At 47.0% G+C, this 18787-nt stretch overlaps 1 protein-coding gene across 1 annotated transcript; it reads left to right on the top strand.

The window, feature by feature from the left end:
• On the top strand, positions 1 to 16631 carry LOC113446666 (uncharacterized). Its single transcript, XM_087914145.1, is given in 8 exon segments — positions 1 to 77; positions 3454 to 3568; positions 5625 to 5727; positions 6724 to 6992; positions 11978 to 12057; positions 12059 to 12078; positions 14841 to 15109; positions 16433 to 16631. Coding segments are annotated over 7 exon segments (903 nt in total). The 5' UTR covers positions 1 to 77; positions 3454 to 3505; the 3' UTR covers positions 16532 to 16631.
• The last annotated feature ends 2156 nt before the right edge of the window (positions 16632 to 18787 follow it).

Genomic DNA, 18787 nt, shown 5'->3' with positions numbered 1-18787 from the left:
GTAGCACCTGCCCTATTATGTCACTCTAAGCACCAGCTAGGAAACGGGAGGTGAATTCATTTGCCACAGGAAAAAAAGTGAGCGCCCATTGCAGGTACTGGGGGGGTGGGAGGGTAGGTGGGTGGGTGGGAAGCCGGCTGGATGGGTACCCCGCTTTCCCCTCCCGCTCTGCTTGATCCAGGCTGGGGTCTAGGGTGACTTGGATCTGGGCCAGACAGGAGAGCAAGGTGGGTGCATTTGGGGACGAGGGTCTTAAATATTTTCTTCCTTGCTTTAGGGACCTCTCATCGTCCAATTCTTCTCTCTTGATTTGGGGTTTAAAAAATGTCAGAAACCCCCAGCCCCAATTGGCCACTTTGGAGAGTCAGTGACAATATGGCCAAATTTCAATTCCTTCCTTCCTTCCTTCCTTCCTTCCTTCCTTCCTTCCTTCCTTCCTTCCTTCCTTCCTTCCTTCCTTCCTTCCTCTCCTCCTTCCTTCCCTCCCTCCATGTTCTTCCTTCCATCCCTTCTTTCCTTCTCTCCCTCCTCCGTGTCCCTCCCTCCTTCCTTCCTTCCTTCCTTCCTTCCTCCATGTCCTTCTTTTCCTTCCTTCTCTCCCTCCTTCCATGTCCCTCCTTCCTTCCTCCTCCATGTTCTTCCTTCCCTCCTCCTTCCTTCTCTCCTCCCTCCGTGTCCTTCCTTCCTTCCTTCCTTCCTTCCTTCCTTCCTTCCTTCCTTCCTTCCTTCCTTCCTTCCTTCCTTCCTTCCTTTCCTTCCTTCCTTCCTTCCCTCCATGTCCTTCCTTCCTTCTCTCCTCCTTCCTTCCTTCTCTCCCTCCCTCCATGTCCTTCCTTCCTCCCTCCCTCCTCCCTCCCTCCCTCCCTTCCTCCCTCCCTTCCTTCCCTCCATGTCCTTCCTTCCTTCCTTCCTTCTCTCCCTCCTTCCATGTCCCTCCTTCCTTCCCTCCCTCCATGTTCTTCCTTTCCTCCCTCCTTCCTTTCTCTCCCTCCCTCCGTGTCCTTCCTTCCTTCCTTCCTTCCTTCCTTCCTTCCTTCCTTCCTTCCTTCCTTCCTTCCTTCCTTCCTTCCTTCCTCTCCAGTTCTGAGGGTTGAAGTGCACCCATCTTAAAGCATGCTGTCTGGGGGATTCTAGGAATTGCAATCCACCCATCTTAAAGCATGCTGGCTGGGGAATTTGGGGTGTTGAATTTCCACCCATTTGAAACGTGCCAAGAAATACGATCCCAAAATGTAGATGGCCCAGAATGATGGGCCAGGATTCCTAATTCCTCTACCCAAGCAGGAATTCTTTTCCCCAGAAACACAGGGCCAGGAAGAGAAGGAAAGGAATCCCTTGCTATCTATATTCACGAACTTTTGCACAGACAAAAGTCCCAGCCCCGAGGGGGTTTCCTATCTAAATTTCGGTAGAAGAGAGAGTCAGTGGGAAGCCAGGAGAGAGAGAAAACTAATCAGGGCGAAGGAAAATGCATATTAATTGGGGTGATTAATCATTTTGTGCCAACTGATTAAATTTAAATGCTTTTGCAAAATCAGGGGATCTTGATGGGAGCTCTTTTTAATTTGCTGGCAAAAATTGCTTTCACAAATAAATGCCATAATTCACAGTTCCCTTCATTTGATATTTCCTCCCTTTAACAAAAAAAAAAAAAGTGTGTGTGTGTGTGGAACAAAACAAACAAAACATTTAAAAGCTTTTGTGTTAAAATGTGAAAAGGCATCTTGAATGGATTTAATTCGCCCTAAATTTTGGGCAACGCTGCTTGAGGTTCGACAGTGATAGTAGTTAAGGCTGACTCAAGAGCTGGCTGCGGGCTGCTTTATCCGGGCCTGCTAAAAACAACAACCCTATAGGGTAGGCCAAGGGCTAGTCCTTGTCCCTTGCATCTGGAACTGAGCAAACAATGGTTTAACCACAGCCTTTCAGTGATTTCATGGCTGAGGTAACACTGGGGTGGAGATAAACTGCAAAGTTTGGCCTTGGCCCACATTGAGAACTTCCAGTCTTCAAAGGTTTGGGTGGCCTGCTAGACTTGTGAGTCTTCCCACATTGGGGGGAGAAGCCTCCCCCCATTTCTCAGATGGTTTCTCCCACACCCAGAAAGAGGCTTCTGGTTTTCTGCTTTAGGCAGAGATTGATGGAGAATTGGGGGGCGTGGGGTGACTGTGGCTGGGTAGGCCTGGGGGGAGCATTTCTCTGGTATGACTTTCTTTGAGGTTGAATGATGGGCGGGGAGAAATCCAGGTGGGATTCTGCAGGTGGGTGGAGAGAGGATTGTGCCAAGGAAGAGGAAGTTTCTTTACCCGAGGCACCCCGGCATTATGCCACGTGGCTTCCACAGGCATTCGCACCCCAATTATCATTTTATCTTTTTAATCCAGCTTTTATTATTTATATAAATGTCTCGTGACAGAGAACAGGTGGCTGTCATGCCTAAGGCGGGAGTAGAGCCTCCTCCTCTCCTCCTCCTCTCCTCTTCCTCCTCCTCCTTCTTCTTCTTCTTCTCCTTCTCCTCTTCCTCCTCCTCCTCCTCCTCCTCCTCCTCTTCTTCTTCTCTTCTCCTTCCTTCTTCTTCCTCCTCCTCCTCCTCCTCTTCCTCCTCCTCTTCTTCTTCTTTTCTTCTTCCTTCTCCTTCTTCTTCCTCCTCCTCCTCCTCCTAGCACTGATGATGTTATCTAGTAGGGTAATGAAATGTCTGCAAGAAAACCACCAAACTCAGAGAGCACCAATGACTCTACAGTTCTTTTCCCCTCCTCCTCCTCCTCCTCCTCCTAGCACTGATGATGTTATCTAGTAGGGTAATGAAATGTCTGCAAGAAAACCACCAAACTCAGAGAGCACCAATGACTCTACAGTTCTTTTCCTCCTCCTCCTCCTCCTCCTCCTCCTCCTCCTCCTCCTCCTCCTCCTCCTCCTTCTTCTCCTCTTCCTCCTTCTCCTCCTCCTTTCTTCTTCTTCTTCTTCTTCTTCTTCTTCTTCTTCTTCTTCTTCTTCTTCTTCTTCTTCTTCTTCTTCTTCTTCTTCTTCTTCTTCCTCCTCCTCCTCCCTTCTCTTCCTCCTCCTCTTTTTCCTCCCTCCCTTCCTCCCCCCTCCCTCCCTTCCTCCTCCTCCTCCTCCTGGCACTGATGATGTAATCTAGTAGGGTAATGAAATGTCTGCAAGAAAACCACCAAACTCAGAGAGACTCTAAAGTTCTTTTCCTCCTCCTCCTCCTCTTCCTCCTCCTCCTCCTCCTCCTCCTCTATTTTTTCCCCCTGAAAAAACGCTAAGAAAAACTCCAGACGGCAGGGCAAGATTGGGAGGAAAGCGAAGTGGGATTAATCCAGAAGGACAGAGAAGGGGACCCCGGCCCACAACACAGGCCCACCCCAATCGTGCTAAAGGGCTCCAGGGAAAGATTTCACGAAAGAAACAGGAATTATTCTCTATTTTTTTTCCTCCCTCTTCCAGATATGCCCGTAGGAAGTCGGCACTGAGAAAAGACAAGGACATCCTAGCCAAGATGAATGAGGAGGAGGGAAATAAGCCAGCCCTTTATATCAGGGTTAAAAACCCAGCCCAACCGGTAAATGGGGGCCAGGAACAAGGCGGGGAGAAGAGAAGGTGGGGTGCAAAAGAGGGAAAGGAGCAGCCAATTTATTTTATTTTTTTTAAAAAAGAAGGGGACCAGATAGAGCCCCCCTTTCCTTCCAGCTGCTGAACAGATGTTTCTGCACTGCAAGCGGCTGGCATTTGAACAGAAATAGCGGTTGAAGTGTAACAGAAGAAACATTCAACATTCCCTTTTTTCTTCTCTCTGATCCTGTTTATGCTTCTAAGACCCATTCTGGGTTACCTGCAAGGCTCTGCTTGGAGCAGTGATAAAAGGAGAGATTTGGACTGATAAATGTCTGGGGGGAAAAAAATCGATTTTCAGTGCAGAAAGCCGTCAGCTTTCATGGTTTGTTTAGCAACAGAAAATAAAATTCTCCCCCACCCCCCCATTTACACCCTCGTAGGCAGTAGTGGGATTCAATTTTGTTTTTTTACTACGGGTTCTGTGGGCGTGGCAGGAGAAGAATACTGTAAAATCCCCCTTCCCACCCCACCCCACTAACCTGCTTTCCAGCTCTGTTCTCCTGTGCAGGGCAACCAAAGGAGACCCAGCCAATCAGCTGGGACTCAATGGGAGGCAGAGAATAGATGGGGGCGGGGCCAGTCAGAGGCGGTATTTGCTGGTTCTCTGAACTACTCCAAATTTCCGCTACTGGTTCTATAGAACTGGTCAGAACCTGCCGAATTACCACCTCTGCTCGTAGGCCTCAATTAGCTCTCATCCTCAGTCCTCCTCATCTGTAAAATGGGAACATGGCTCGGCCAACTTTTGGCACACTTTTGTCGGTCTTTCTGGGTTCGGGCCTGTGTGTTTATTTTTGGAGGCAGAATTGTATTTCTTTCCCCCCTGTCCCTGGTTTGCAATTGCCCTGAATTGGTAGATTTGGGGGCTACCGTGACAGGTTTTATAACATTATGCCTCTTTATAATTGGGTATGACTAGTGTAATGAAAAGAAGGACTAGGGGTGATTATGATAGCAGTCTTCCAATATTTGAGGGCCTGCCAGAAGGTAAGAGAGGGAGTCAAGCTATTTTCCAAAGCACCTGAAGGCAGGACAAGAAGCAACAGGTGGAAACTAATGAAGGAGAGAAGCAACCTGGAATTATGGAGAACGATCAGTGGAACGACTTGCCACCAGAAGCTGTGAATCTTCCAACACTGGAAGTTTTAAAGAAGAGATTGGACAACCATTTGTCTGAAATGGTGTAGGTTTACCTGCTTGAGCAGGTGGGGTTGGACTAGAAGACCTCCAAGGTCCCTTCCAACTCTTGTTATTCTGTTATCGTAGTAGACCTCCAAACTTCAGTTATACTTGTTGGATTTAGGAGAGGCTTTCCAATTTGAACGATTGTGGTGGCATCAATCGATCTTCCTTTCTCAGCATAGTCTACCTGTCAGGATTATCAAGAGGATTTTTTTTCTTCTTTTGCTAGAAGAGCAGGCTCCGAATTTCAGTCCAAGCACTTTCTCTTTGGAGGTGTGGGAGTTGGGGTTGGATCTTTTATTCTCCTGCAGTAAATCCCATAACCGGCAGGGGATGCTACAGCACCGCAGCAAACCTTCAACAGTGTGAATTTCGCCTCCGTGTTTGGGAAGGCGCCTGTCTCTTTAAAAATGATCTTTGCAAAAGGAAAGAGGTTTATTTGGGCAAGGAAGGTGCACCCCATATGTGCAGCAATGTTTGGCATGCAGAGAAGGTAGGCAACAAACAGCTGGAAAGAAGAGAAAACGGAGCTAGAAGGTTTGGTGCTAAAAGATGAATCTGGCCAGATGAGAACAAAGTAAAAAAACCACAATTTCACACACTTTGTGTACGATGCCAGTGGTCCATTATGCCTGGACTTTGTTTTTTTCCTCAAGGAAGACTGCCGTGGGAAAACAAACTCCAGTTGCCTCTTGAAAAAAGGACCTTTGGGGCTGGTCCCAGTTATAGTTGTAAGTCAAGAGCTACCATTGGACTCGCTAATACGACGAGGACAGATGGGGTAGTGATGGCCACTGAGTTTAGACCTTTGTGTCTTCCAGGAGGAATTAAAGCCAGGAGACATTATTGAGATATTCCGTTCTTCTTGCCAGCACTGGGCTCTATACCTAGGGGAGCAGAAAGTGGTCCATTTGATAACCGAATGTAAGTATTTTAATCCCTGGAGTCAGCGGGAACAATTAACCAGAGGAACTTCCGGCTTCCCTCCAGAAGTTGTGAATGCTCCGTCACTGGAGACTTTCAAGAAGAGAACAGACGGCCATTTGTCCGGAATGGGATAGGGCAGTGATGGCGAACCTTTTTTGTTGTGGCGTGCCAAACCGGCACCCACAATGCAATGTGACACTTCTTCCCGTGAATGCACACAGAACACCTCCGCCCCTTACCTGCACAGCACATGTGTGTGCCTCTCAGCTGAATTTTGGCCTATTTGAAGCCTTTTTTTGCCCTCCCGGAGGCTCGAGGGAAGCCTCTGCAGCCTCGGGAGGCCACTTCCGGTATTTCCGGAAGGCTCATTTTTCAGCCTTCCGGGGTACAGAGGCTTCCCTCGAGCCTCCAGGAGGGCAAAAAGGCCTCAAATGGGCCAAAAATCAGCTGGGAGGCATGCGCAGGGCAGGTAAGTTTGGCTGGGGCTCGCGTGCCCACATAAATGGCTCTGTGTGCCACCTATATAGGGTATAGGGTCTCCTGCTTGAGCAGGGGGTTGGACTAGAAGACCTCCAAGGTCCCTTCTAACTCTATTATTCTGTTAAGCAATAATACTTTATCGTTGTCAAATGTCACAAAATCTATGCCAAAGCCAAATGCGTGGCACCTTCATTTGTGGTTAGCAAAGAATACACTCTTGAATATAACAGAAGGAGAACATTAGGTTTTGGAGGATGGCCAGTGCAAATTTGGGGTGACCTTGGCCTGGAGATGGAACCAAAATGTCATTTCCTCGTTGCCCAGGGTCTTTTCAGTGGTGGGATTCAGCCGGTTCACACCGGTTCAAGAGAACCGGTTGTTAATTTCCTGAGCAGTTTGGTGAACTGGTTGTAGGAAGAAATCATTAGGGCAAAGAACCAGTTCGTTGAATTATTTGAATCCCACCGCTGGGATCTTTTGCTAATTCGGGCAGCTTTTCTTCCTGTTTCCCAGGTGAACATTTTGCCGATGGCTCTCCCAACCCCTTGGCCATCTTATCCGAGAGAGTTTGCGTAAAGAAGGATTGGCTGGAAGACGTGGTCCGGAAGGATAGGTACCAAGTGAATAATAAACATGACGAGACCCACCCGCCACTACCCCTCTCCAAGATCCTGTGGCAGGCGGAGGAATTGGTTGGAAAGGAGATGCCGTACAGCCTGAGCAGCCAAAACTGTGAAAATTTCGTTATGGAGCTACGATATGGCCCAGAAATTAGTGAACAGGTGCGTGGCCTTGCGTGGGAAACATGCGAGGGGGAGGGTAGCCAGGTTGCGCATACAGAAGGGAAGGGAGGTTTGGGCGATTTGTAAGTTTGGGGCTCGCAAGGCAGTGGAGTATATTGGTTAGAGAAGCCTTTCCTCATTCAGTGCTTATTTGGCAGAATACAAAGTCATTCCTCTCTCCATTTTTCCTTTCCTTTCCTTTCCTTTCCTTTCCTTTCCTTTCCTTTCCTTTCCTTTCCTTTCCTTTCCTTTCCTTTCCTTTCCTTTCCTTTCCTTTCCTTTCCTTTCCTTTCCTTTCCTTTCCTTTCCTTCCCTTCCCTTTCCTTCCCTTCCCTTCCCTTCCTTTCTTCTATTCCCTTCCCTTCCCCTTTTCCTTCCTTTTCTTTCCCTTCCCTCTCCTTCTCTCCTTTCCTCTCCCTCTCTTCCTCCTTCCCTTTCCCTCTCTTCCTCCCTCCTTCCCTCCCTTGAAAGCCAGCTGGAAGGGTCATAAAAGATAACCCTTGGACACTGCAAACCACCCTAAATACATGCCAGCGCCCAAATTTTAAATCACGTGACCATAAGGATTCTGCAAGGGTCATAAATATGAGAACCAGTTGTAGGTCACTTTTTCCAGTGCTGTTGCAGCTTCAGTCTCTAAACAAATGGTTGCAAGTTGAGGACTGCCTTCAGGGAACCATTGCAAGTCACTCTGAACAGCGCGATCCCTTGCATAATTATGAAGCTCTGCTATTCAGGCCAGTGAGTTTTACTCTAAACTGTGCAATCTCATAGACATTTATGCGCAAGGAATTACCTCTGAGCTTAATGGGCTTTTTCCTTGGATAAATTTTGGAGGGAGCCCTAAAAAGGAGCAAGCACTTATTAAGCTATACCTGTAGTTTTGGTAGAAAGGAAGACTTCCATGCCAGCCTGCAAAAGAGACCTAAAATTAAACCAGCCTTGCTGTTTTTGTTTACAAAGAGCGCCGAAATATCACAAGCCAATCAATGGATCAATTTTTATGATGCATGTACCAATTAAAGAATCTATCACGCTGGTCAACCATTTGTGCATTTGGGGAGAATTTTTGCTAATGCATTTTAGTAACGGGAAAGAAATATTTCCCCAGTCTATGGGAGATACATACTTATGTCTGAAAAATATAACCAACAACTGGCCAAAAACTGAGCCAATGAGGTTTGCCTCTCCTTTGCAAATTGTTTCCTAGTGGTCAGAAAAACGGCATACAGGTAATCTGTGACATAACGACCACAATTGAGCCTAAAATTTATGTTGCTAAGCAAGACATCTGTCCAAATCCGCTTTGCCCCCAACGGTCCTAAGTCGTGTTTTTCAGTGCCACTCTAACTTTGAAAGGTTACTAAATGTACTGTTATGAATCAAGAATTACCTGTATTTCATTCCAAAAAAACCCCATTGTCCAGGTTGCTAAGACTGTTTCTGTTCTGACCCACACCCTTTTCTGACAAATCAAACACTATCCAAAAAGAACAAAAATCTTGTGATGCTTTTACAAAATAATTAGCTGTGATAAGCACAAGCCTTGCCAAGCTGTTCGAGGCTTGCCAAAAGATAACAGACAAGAAATAATTTGCGATACAAGAATCTTCAAATACAAACTCAGGATACTGGAATGTCCACGAGGCTGGAGTTTCAAAACGTCTTTGCCTTCTGCAAAGGACGTTCGTTTCACAACTGGCTTTGATCTTCTTGAAGGAGGGCTCATTACCTTGCAGCCTTACTCCCGAGTTGCCCGTGCTGTTGTCACTGCTCTTTCCTATGAGCAATCCTGTGCGCACGCACACTTGGCACAGGGTCCTTGGGAACCTCATCGCTGCTGCCAGCCCTCACAATCTCTGAAGGCAGCAGTCCCCTCCCCGATGGTCCTGGCCCCTCATCTGAGTCCTCCCTCTCCTCAGCCATCTGTACCTGCTACCAGCTAACCACAACAATTTCTCCCCCCCCACAACTTTCTTCTTCTTGAAATATTTTTATTTATTTATTTATTGAATTTATATTGCCGCCTATTCGCCCATGGCGACTCGAGGCAGCTTACACAATGTAAAACCCGATTTAAAATAAAAAACAATAAAAAACTAACAAAAAATCAAATAAATGAATAAAGAACAAAATTTGGAAAAAACAACAACCCCAAACTCCCATCCCCCACCCTGCCGACATCAGACCAACCACACTAGCCATTTGATGGGCTCCATCCGTCTCTGGGCTCTGAAATATGCTGTCCACTTGAGTTTCAGAAAGTGGTAATCTGGCAAGCAAATTCAGAATTTGATTTGCAGCCAGAAGTTAAGCCGCAGAAAGTCCCAAATGGGCCAGAACATTGCTATTTAGTATTAAATATTTAGAAAAAAAAAATGTTTTATTCTCCTTTACAACTCAGGAAGAGCTTTCAGGCCAAGCGGCTCCCAGAATAAAGAATACAGAGGTAGTCCTCGGTTTATAATCACAACTCAGCCTCACATTTCCATTTGCTGAACTATCTTTTCTGCTGCGTTTTACGACCTTTCTTGCCGCCGCTGTTAAGTGAATCATCGCAGGTGTTAAATTAGTAACCCGGTTGTTAAGCGAATCATTGATCTTAGCTTGTCAGAAGTACGAGCCAGTCGCCAAGCGCCTGGATTTTGATCACGTGACCATGGGACGCTGCAAGCGTGAAAAATGGTCATAAGCCACTTTTTTTTCAGTGCTGTTGTAACTCCGAACGGTCATTAAACGAATCGTCTACTATCTGCAATCACTACAGAACATCACAAGAAATACTGTACCTCTTGGAAAGTTATTTATGGAGCGACAAAAACAGGAAGGGCCCATTGGGAAGTTTCTGATTAAAAACCCCAAAATGCGAAAATCGGACAAAAAGAAAGCAGCAACAGCAAACAGAAGGATGTTTTCCTTTTAAAGTTCAAGATCTTTCAGTAGAAACCAAGTAAATTAAACTGGGCCAGAATTTTTCAGATTTGAACGACATCATTCAAAAAGAGGAACAATACCCCCACCCCCACTTCCCCCTAAAAACCTCAACAACAGCACTTGTTATTTGACAGTTTCCAGATCTCTGGTCCTGAAACAAACCTGCCTTGACTAAACTAAGAGTCCTCCCCAGTGGGTGAAGGGGATATTGTCTCTCCCATATCCCCAGGACTATAAGCATTTGTGAATGCTCCTTTTAAAAGCCCTTGATTTGATTTTAAAGGCAGACAACAGGATTTGCTGTTGGTGATATCTGCAGAACGGAGGTTTTCTTGCTTCCTGTTGAGAGGTGCTTGGATAAGTCAATACAGCACAGTGGGAACTGCAACAAAATGTGGTAATGTGGAGTGATTGTGCTCAAGGATCCCTGCCAGCCAATGAGCCATGCCCTCTCTTGGACCATCTATTTCATTATCTTGCCCAGACAACAATTTGCTGGAGATGTTATAACCCATCTTCTCAGAGCCATTAGCATCTGAGTCGGTGGCTTCGGGTTAGGAGACATCAGACTTGCTCTTCTGGGCATGTTGGTGCTGCAGAATCCATGGTTGAACCCCAGAAGGTAGACAGAACCCGTTCCAACTTTGAAGACCAAAGTTGGTCTTGCATTGTCATGCAGTGGTCCGTCAGTCAACGAATTATAAAATTGGAATCAACTATAGGTCACATTTCCATCTTCTGAAGAAAAACCAAGTCAACTGTCCATGAAGGTTGGCTGTCCAGCCTCCTTTTAGAAGATTCTAGGGTTGCAGGACTCACTGCCTCTATAAATGCAGGGCGTTCCATCAGAAAATCAATATTTATCTTCCATTGAAACAAAATCTACGTATTTGCAACTTCTGATCATTATCTCTAGTCCAAATTCCTTAGAAGATTCCTAACCACCTTCCTTATGACTTCTTTTGAAGTGCCTGAACCCCAATATCATGTCTCCCCTTTCTGTCATATCCCCTGATGGAACATCAGGAGACATATTTAATATTTTTCCCTGTCAACATTTCAATAGTTGGCTGTTGTATACGTATTTATTTTCTGGATGCTTTTATGCGGTTTAGTAGTTTTAGAATTGTGAGTCTCCCAGACTCACTGGATTGAATTGGGGGACTATTGAAATGGAATAAATAAAATAACAATACAATCATGGAAATCTCTCTGGGTCACACCCAACGGAGTCAAGGCTTGAACGCAAGCTAGGATTTTCAACAGGACGTTGAAGAGATACGTTCAGAAGTGATTCATGTTTTTGCCACTTACTGCTGAGTAAACCCCATCAAAGTGGGTGCAGTATAACTTGCAAGTAAAACTACCCAGGAACGCACATGGATAATATAGGTGTCAGCATTCCAGCAATCACTCTAATTAAATCATGATTTATGAGTTGACAGTAGGTTCCCTTGAATAAGAGGATATTTTGAAGGAAGGTAGTAGCTGGCAATGGTTGCAAAAAATAGGGGGGAAAAAAATTGAACAAAGCTAAGGATGGAACAAAGCTTTGTAAACAGATCCTGGACCAGAGATGGACCACGTCATCCTTTCAAAGTTGACCTTGAACTCATTTTTTTGGAGGCCCAAAGGCCGCCATTTTTGATGTGTCTGGTACATTACGGTTGAGGGAGCTAGGTAGGTCTTATGGAAGATAAGGATTAGGGAGGAGATGATAGTTGTCTTCTAGGACTTGAGGGGCTACCCCAGAGAAGAAGGGGTTGACCTATTCTTCATAGCACCGGAGGGCAGGAGGAGAAGAAACAGTTGGAAGGCTATGAAAGAGAGACCCAATCTAGAACTAAGTGGATATTTCTGGACAGTGAGAACAATTATTCAATAAAATAGTTTGTGGGTGTTCCATTACTGGAGGTTTTCAAAAAAGAGAGTGGGCGGCCATTTGACCAAGATGGCGTAAGATTTCCTCCCTTGAACTGGGGGTTGGTTTGGAAGACTTCCAAGACCTTTCGTTCTACGTTCTACTCCTCTGTTTCTTTTCCATCTTTCAGGAAGAAATTAAACCGGGAGACCTGATTGAGATTTTCCGTTCTTGCTATCAACACTGGGGGATCTATGTCGGAGAGGGCAAAGATACACTTAGCCCCTGAATGTGAGTTTCCATGGAAACCCTAACAGGCCCAGCATGAGGGTGTTTGGGACTCCACTGGTGGATCAAATAATAACTAACCATCATCATCTCACTGGGACATCCACTAAGATAGTGGGGGGAGGGCTGAGGGCTCAGGGGGTGGCCCAACAGGCTTTAACTAGGTTAGTTAAGAGACCTAGTGGTGGCCTCCTCACCAGGGGAGATTGCTCAGTGCCAGCGCTCTTTAGTTTCCATTTCAACGTATTGTGAAAGCACGGAAAATGGGTTTAATCCACTAACCAAATTAAAGTGTGCTGCGTGCAGCCAAAAGTGTTTCTCCTTCACGTTTAATTCACTTCCCCGTATAATTTTGCCTGGCCTTGTTCTCAGCTCAGCCTGGTTACTTCACACTGTATTAGCCTAGATGAAAAGGGGTTTAGAAAGCTTGCAGTCCAACACATCTCCGTATATTGTTATGTCTTTAAAATGCTGTATTCCATTGTCTTACTGCCCGAGACTTTTGTAATCGTGTTTTAGCAGATTGTAAGCCACGTGAGATGGACAGCTGGTACATTGAAGAAAGATTTAAAAAAAAGGAAGGAAGGAATAAAAGGAATATCCAGCTTCTGTGTTAATGATGCAACGGATGAGGAATAATCTCATTTAAGCCCAAATATTGGTGGTTGCTGTTTTTTCTTTTTTTAAAAAGAAACTAAAAAGATCAAAAGTTTAAGATGTTTTGGTGCTCTGTGAGATTGGGTGTTTTCCTGCAGACATTTCTGCAAGCTAGATAAAATCAGTTCTAGCCTAGTTTAGCACTGACGAAGTTCTCTAGTTGGGTCATTAAACATCTGCAAGAAACGATCCAGAGGAAATTAAAGACCTGACAATCTTCCTCCTCCTCCTCCTCCCTCCCTCCCTCTTCCCTCCTTTCTAGCACTAATGATGTCCCTACTTGCACCATGAAATGTCTGCAAGAAAACAGCCAAAATCAGACAGCACCAAAGACATCCTCTAGTCCTCCTCCTCCTCCTGTTACTCCTCCGTCCCTCCCTCCCTTCTAGCACTGATTATGTTCCCTAGTTGGGTCATGAAACGTCTGCAAGAAAACCACCAAGCCCAGAGAGCACCAAGGACCCACCGTCCTCCCCCTCCCCTTCCTTCCTTCCTTCCTTCCTTCCTTCCTTCCTTCCTTCCTTCCTTCCTTCCTTCCTTCCTTCCTTCCTTCCTTCCTTCCTTCCTTCCTTCCCTCCTCCCTTCCTTCCTTCCCTCCTCCTCACAAACTCCCCTCCCTTCTAGCACTGATGATGTTCCCTAGTTGGGTCATGAAACGTCTGCAAGAAAACCACCCAGCTCAGAGAGCACCAAGGACCCCACAGTCCTTCCTTCCTTCCTTCCTTCCTTCCTTCCTTCCTTCCTTCCTTCCTTCCTTCCTCCTCACAAACTCCCCTCCCTTCTAGCACTGATGATGTTACCTAGTTGGGTCATGAAACGTCTGCAAGAAAACCACCCAGCTCAGAGAGCACCAAGGACCCCACAGTCCTTCCTTCCTTCCTTCCTTCCTTCCTTCCTTCCTTCCTTCCTTCCTTCCTTCCTTCCTCCTCACAAACTCCCCTCCCTTCTAGCACTGATGATGTTACCTAGTTGGGTCATGAAACGTCTGCAAGAAAACCACCCAGCTCAGAGAGCACCAAGGACCCCACAGTCCTTCCTTCCTTCCTTCCTTCCTTCCTTCCTTCCTTCCTTCCTTCCTTCCTTCCCCCTCCTCCTCACAAACTCCCCTCCCTTCTAGCACTGATGATGTTACCTAGTTGGGTCATGAAACGTCTGCAAGAAAATCACCAAGCCCAGAGAGCACGAAGGACCCCACAGTCCTTCCTTCCTTCCTTCCTTCCTTCCTTCCTTCCTTCCTTCCTTCCTTCCTTCCTTCCTTCCTCCTCACAAACTCCCCTCCCTTCTAGCACTGATGATGTTCCCTAGTTGGGTCATGAAACGTCTGCAAGAAAAACCACCCAGCTCAGAGAGCACCAAGGACCCCACAGTCCTTCCTTCCTTCCTTCCTTCCTTCCTTCCTTCCTTCCTTCCTTCCTTCCTTCCTTCCTTCCTTCCTTCCTTCCTCCTCACAAACTCCCCTCCCTTCTAGCACTGATGATGTTACCTAGTTGGGTCATGAAACGTCTGCAAGAAAACCACCCAGCTCAGAGAGCACCAAGGACCCCACAGTCCTTCCTTCCTTCCTTCCTTCCTTCCTTCCTTCCTTCCTTCCTTCCTTCCTTCCTTCCTTCCTTCCTTCCTTCCTTCCTTCCCTCCTCCTCACAAACTCCCCTCCCTTCTAGCACTGATGATGTTACCTAGTTGGGTCATGAAACGTCTGCAAGAAAATCACCAAGCCCAGAGAGCACGAAGGACCCCACAGTCCTCCCCCTCCCCTTCCTTCCTTCCTTCCTTCCTTCCTTCCTTCCTTCCCTCCTCCTCCTCACAAACTCCCCTCCCTTCTAGCACTGATGATGTTCCCTAGTTGGGTCATGAAACGTCTGCAAGAAAACCACCAAGCCCAGAGAGCACCAAAGACCCCTCATTTCAACCCCGAGCTGCAAATATTCTCCTTCAAGAAGCGTGAACGTCCCCCTCCCAGCTTCCTCAAAACAGTTGCCAAGGAGGAGCAGCGATGGTCAACCTGGCGGGGTGTTGCAAGTCCACGTGACCGTGGCGAGTGTCTATTGTGAACCGGGGTTGCGTGTGTTGTGTGAACGCAACCTTCTTCCTTCTTTTCTTCCCGGCAGGTGACCGTCTTGCGAACGGGGCCGCCAGCGTACTGGCGGTCTTGTCTGATCGAGCGTATGTTAAGAAAGACTGGCTGGAAACGGTGGTGCGGAATGACCAATACCGAGTGAACAACAAACACGACCATACGTATCCCCCACTGCCCCTAACCAAGACTCTGGAGCGGGCGGAAGACCTGGTGGGCAGAGAGATGCCCTACAACCTGACCAGCCACAACTGCGAACACTTTGTCATGGAGTTGCGATATGGCATTGCGATGAGTGATCAGGTACAAGGAGAAATGCGCGTAGGCAGTCCTTGATTGACGGGGCTCAACGGGGCACCAGAATTTCTGTCCCTAAGCGAGGAGGTTGTTAAAACGAGCAGGGCCTGTTTTTGTGACCTCTTTCGGCCTGGTTGTTAAAGCGAATCCCTGCATATTGAAGTAAATCATGCGGTTCTTAAGTGATATTTATTTATTTAGAAAATTTATATTGCCGCCTACTTGCACATGGTGACTCACAGCGGCTTACAGCCGACACAAAAGCACATGGTTGTAAGTTGAGGACTATCTGCAGAAGTGATAAATAGAGCTGGGTCTACAATGACTAGAAAACCTCCAAGCTCCAACTCTTCCAACTTCTCTCCTCTCTTCTCTTCTCTTCTCTTCTCTTCTCTTCTCTTCTCTTCTCTTCTCTTCTCTTCTCTCTTCTCTTTTCCCTTCCCTTCTCTTCTCTCCTCTCCTCTCCTCTCTTCTCTTCTCTTCTCTTCTCTTCTCTTCTCTTCTCTTCTCTTCTCTTCTCCTCTCCTCTCTTCTCTTCTCTTCTCTTCTCTATTCCCTTCTCTATTCCCTTCTCTATTCTCTTCTCTCTCCTCTCCTTTCCTCTTTTCTCCTCTTTTCTCCTCTCCTCTCCTCTCTCTCTTTTCTTCTCTTCTCTATTCCCTTCTCTATTCTCTTCTCTCTCCTCTCCTTTCCTCTTTCCTCCTCTCCTCTCCTCTCCTCTTCTTTCTCTTCTCTTCTCTTCTCTTCTCTTCTCTTCTCTTCTCTTCTCTTCTCTTCTCTTCTCTTCTCTTCTCTTCTCTTCTCCTCTCCTCTCCTCTCCTCTCCTCTCCTCTCTTCTCTACTCCTCTCCTCTCCTCTCCTCTACTCCATTCTCTCTTCTCTTCTCTTCTCTTCTCTTCTCTTCTCTTCTCTTCTCTTCTCTTCTCTTCTCTTCTCTTCTCCCCTCCTCTCCTGGGCGTGGCCAACTCAACGTCATTCCCACCCAGTCACATGACACCCCCTGCCATGCCTACCCAGGTTTTGTGGCTCCCAGTGGTTTTTTGGGGAAATAGGTCCTTCCCTCCCTCCCTCCCTCTCATTTCTGTTTTTTGTGTCTCAGGCCAGGTGAGGAGTGACTGGGAGGGGAAGGCGAGGGGCGGGGCCAGCCAGGGGTAGGATCACCCAACAGGGAGCCACAGCAGAGGGCCCCCAAAGCCGCATGCGGCTCCAGAGCTGCAGGTTGCTGACACCCATCTTAAAGGGTGCTCCTCAGTCTTCCCGGGCCACTGTCTGTAAAATGGGCACAGCCGGGCGATGTGCTTTTCACCTCTTCTCTATCCTTTCTCGCAGGTCACGGAAGCCATAGCTGTGGGAACGATTGGCATGATGGGCGTGGCGGCTGCCATGATCCGATCCGCGGCCAAATGGCGCAAGCATTACAACGAATAGCTGGTGGGGAGGGGGCGGAGTCCTCCATGGCAGGATCTTTACCAGCTCTGGGGGTGTTTGGACTGCCTAGCGTCTTTTATTTGCCATATTGTTTTCAGACCACCAGACCAAAAATTAATCAGATTTTGTGGCAGGAAGCCACCACCCGCATCGTGCTTGGAGCCAATAAAACTCTCGTGAGGACTTAACATGCTTTATTTGGGGGGCAGGGCAGGGGGCAAATCCCTGTTTTCGGTGAGGAAGGACCGTGTTTTAAATTGGATGGCTGACTATCTTGCCTTTCGGGTGCATTCAGCACCGACTGTTGGAAGAAACTGGACTCAAGGGCATTGTGGGTAATGTATTAGCCATAGCACTTAGACTTATATGCTGCTTCACAGTGCTTCACAGCCCTCTCTAAGTGGTTTACAGAGTCAGCCTCTGGCCCTCAACAATCTGGGTCCTCATTTTACCCACCTCGGAAGGGCGGAAGGCTGAGTCAACCTTGAGCTGGTCAGGATCAAACTGCTGGCAGCCAGCAGAGTTAGCTTGCAATACTGCACTCTAATCCCTGGGAAGGGAGGGAGGAAGGAAGGAAAATAGCAATAGCACTTAGACTTATATACCGCTTCCCAGTGCTTCACAGCCTCTCTAAGCGGTTTACAGAGTCAGCCTCTTGCCCCCAACAATCTGGGTCCTCATTTTACCCACCTGGGAAGGGCGGAAGGCTGAGTCAACCTTTGAGCCTGGTGGGATTCGAACCGCCAAATTGTATTAACTCTGTATAAGCGTAATTCTACTTCAGGAGCATGGTGAGAAATTGAATGGAGGTTGGGCAGTCGTTTTTCAAAGGGTGCGTGTGGGAAAAGGCCGTGCCAGGACATAAATACTGACAGCTGTCTTAGAATTTGTGATATGTGTTGATAAGGTGATTTGCTCCTGTCCTGTGGAACATTTATTTTCCAGATGCTTTTCCTTTAAAACTGGGGTGTCCAACCTTGGCAACTTTAAGACTTGTGGGCTTCAACTCCCAGAATTCCTCAGCCAGCAAAGCTTGTGGACTTCAAAGCTTGTGGACAAAGCTTGTGGACTTCAACTCCCAGAATTCCTCAGACAGCAAAGCTGGCTGAGGAATTCTGGGAGTTGAAGCCCACAAGTCTTAAAGTTGCCAAGGTTGGACACCCCTGCGTCTAAAATATCAAAGCCAGGTAGCTTAGGCTGAGAGTTGGAGGCTCAAAAGCTACGTTTCCAGTTGGATCTGAGTCACTGCTGCTATTTTCTTCTGGCGTTTTTTTTTAGTCTTAGACAAATGTTTCTCAGCCTTGGCGACTTTAAAACAGGTGGACTTCAGCTCCCAGAATTCCCCAGCCAGCTAAGACATTTGAGATTCCCAAGGCAGGAATGGCTTTCTGCCTTCCCCGATTCTCCCCAAAATGGTGCATTTTTTATTTATTTTATTATGATGATGACCGTCTTGCTTTCCAGCTGCTCTCACACTTCAGCATTTGCTGATGGGAAAGGCTTGGCAAGATGGGCCGAGGTTGCATGGCCTGCAAACACTTGCAAACTTGTGAAAGACAGAAAAAAAAATTGGATGGCAAGGAAGCCCACCCATTTGGCTTCCAGATTATCCTCATCTCTAAAAAGCTCGCTACCTTCTCTCTCCTCCCCGCGCAACCTTTCTTCTGGCAGGAATCAGAACGCCTCGTTTTGTGTCTGGAAAATCCCAGGAGCAGCCCTTGATGATTTCCATTTCTGGGGACATAAATTTAAATAGATGGGCTTATTACCTTGCAGGAAGACGGGAGGAGAGGCTGCTTCTGCCTGCCCTTAAACAGCTCTCTGTACATTTTTCTTTTTATGGCTAGAAATAATGAGATTGTAGAGATGCCGGGGAGAAGCCAGACTTAGAAAGATGACTACAAGATGGTCTTAAAACTGAGGGGTGGGGAGTGAGGGTGGACCAGGAAGGCATCTGAGAAATCTACCTGGAAAATAGTTTTTGACCATCCCTTCTGCAAACTGCAGTAGAAGTAAATGAGAAATGATTCTGATAAGTTATTATCCACGCAGACTTCAGAAAGCACCGGAGTTTTTGGACATGTGTGAACTCTGCAAGCGTGTTGGAAGCCCTCACATCCAACGATGGCCGTAATAAGTATGCCTATTCAAAAAAGCCCGTTTGTGGGAAGTGGGGTCAATTGGTGAATTTCCTCCTTGCTGTTCTGCCTTCTAAAAAGCTGTTTTTAGGGGCTGCTTTGCTACCTGTGGGATCTG

Source organism: Pseudonaja textilis, chromosome 16 (assembly GCF_049901715.1).
Source record: "Pseudonaja textilis isolate UNSWEBS1 chromosome 16, rPseTex1.2, whole genome shotgun sequence".
NCBI classification, from domain to species: Eukaryota; Metazoa; Chordata; class Lepidosauria; order Squamata; family Elapidae; genus Pseudonaja; species Pseudonaja textilis.
Note: the sequence above shows the minus strand (reverse complement) of the source record. Positions and strands in the feature narration are given on the sequence as shown.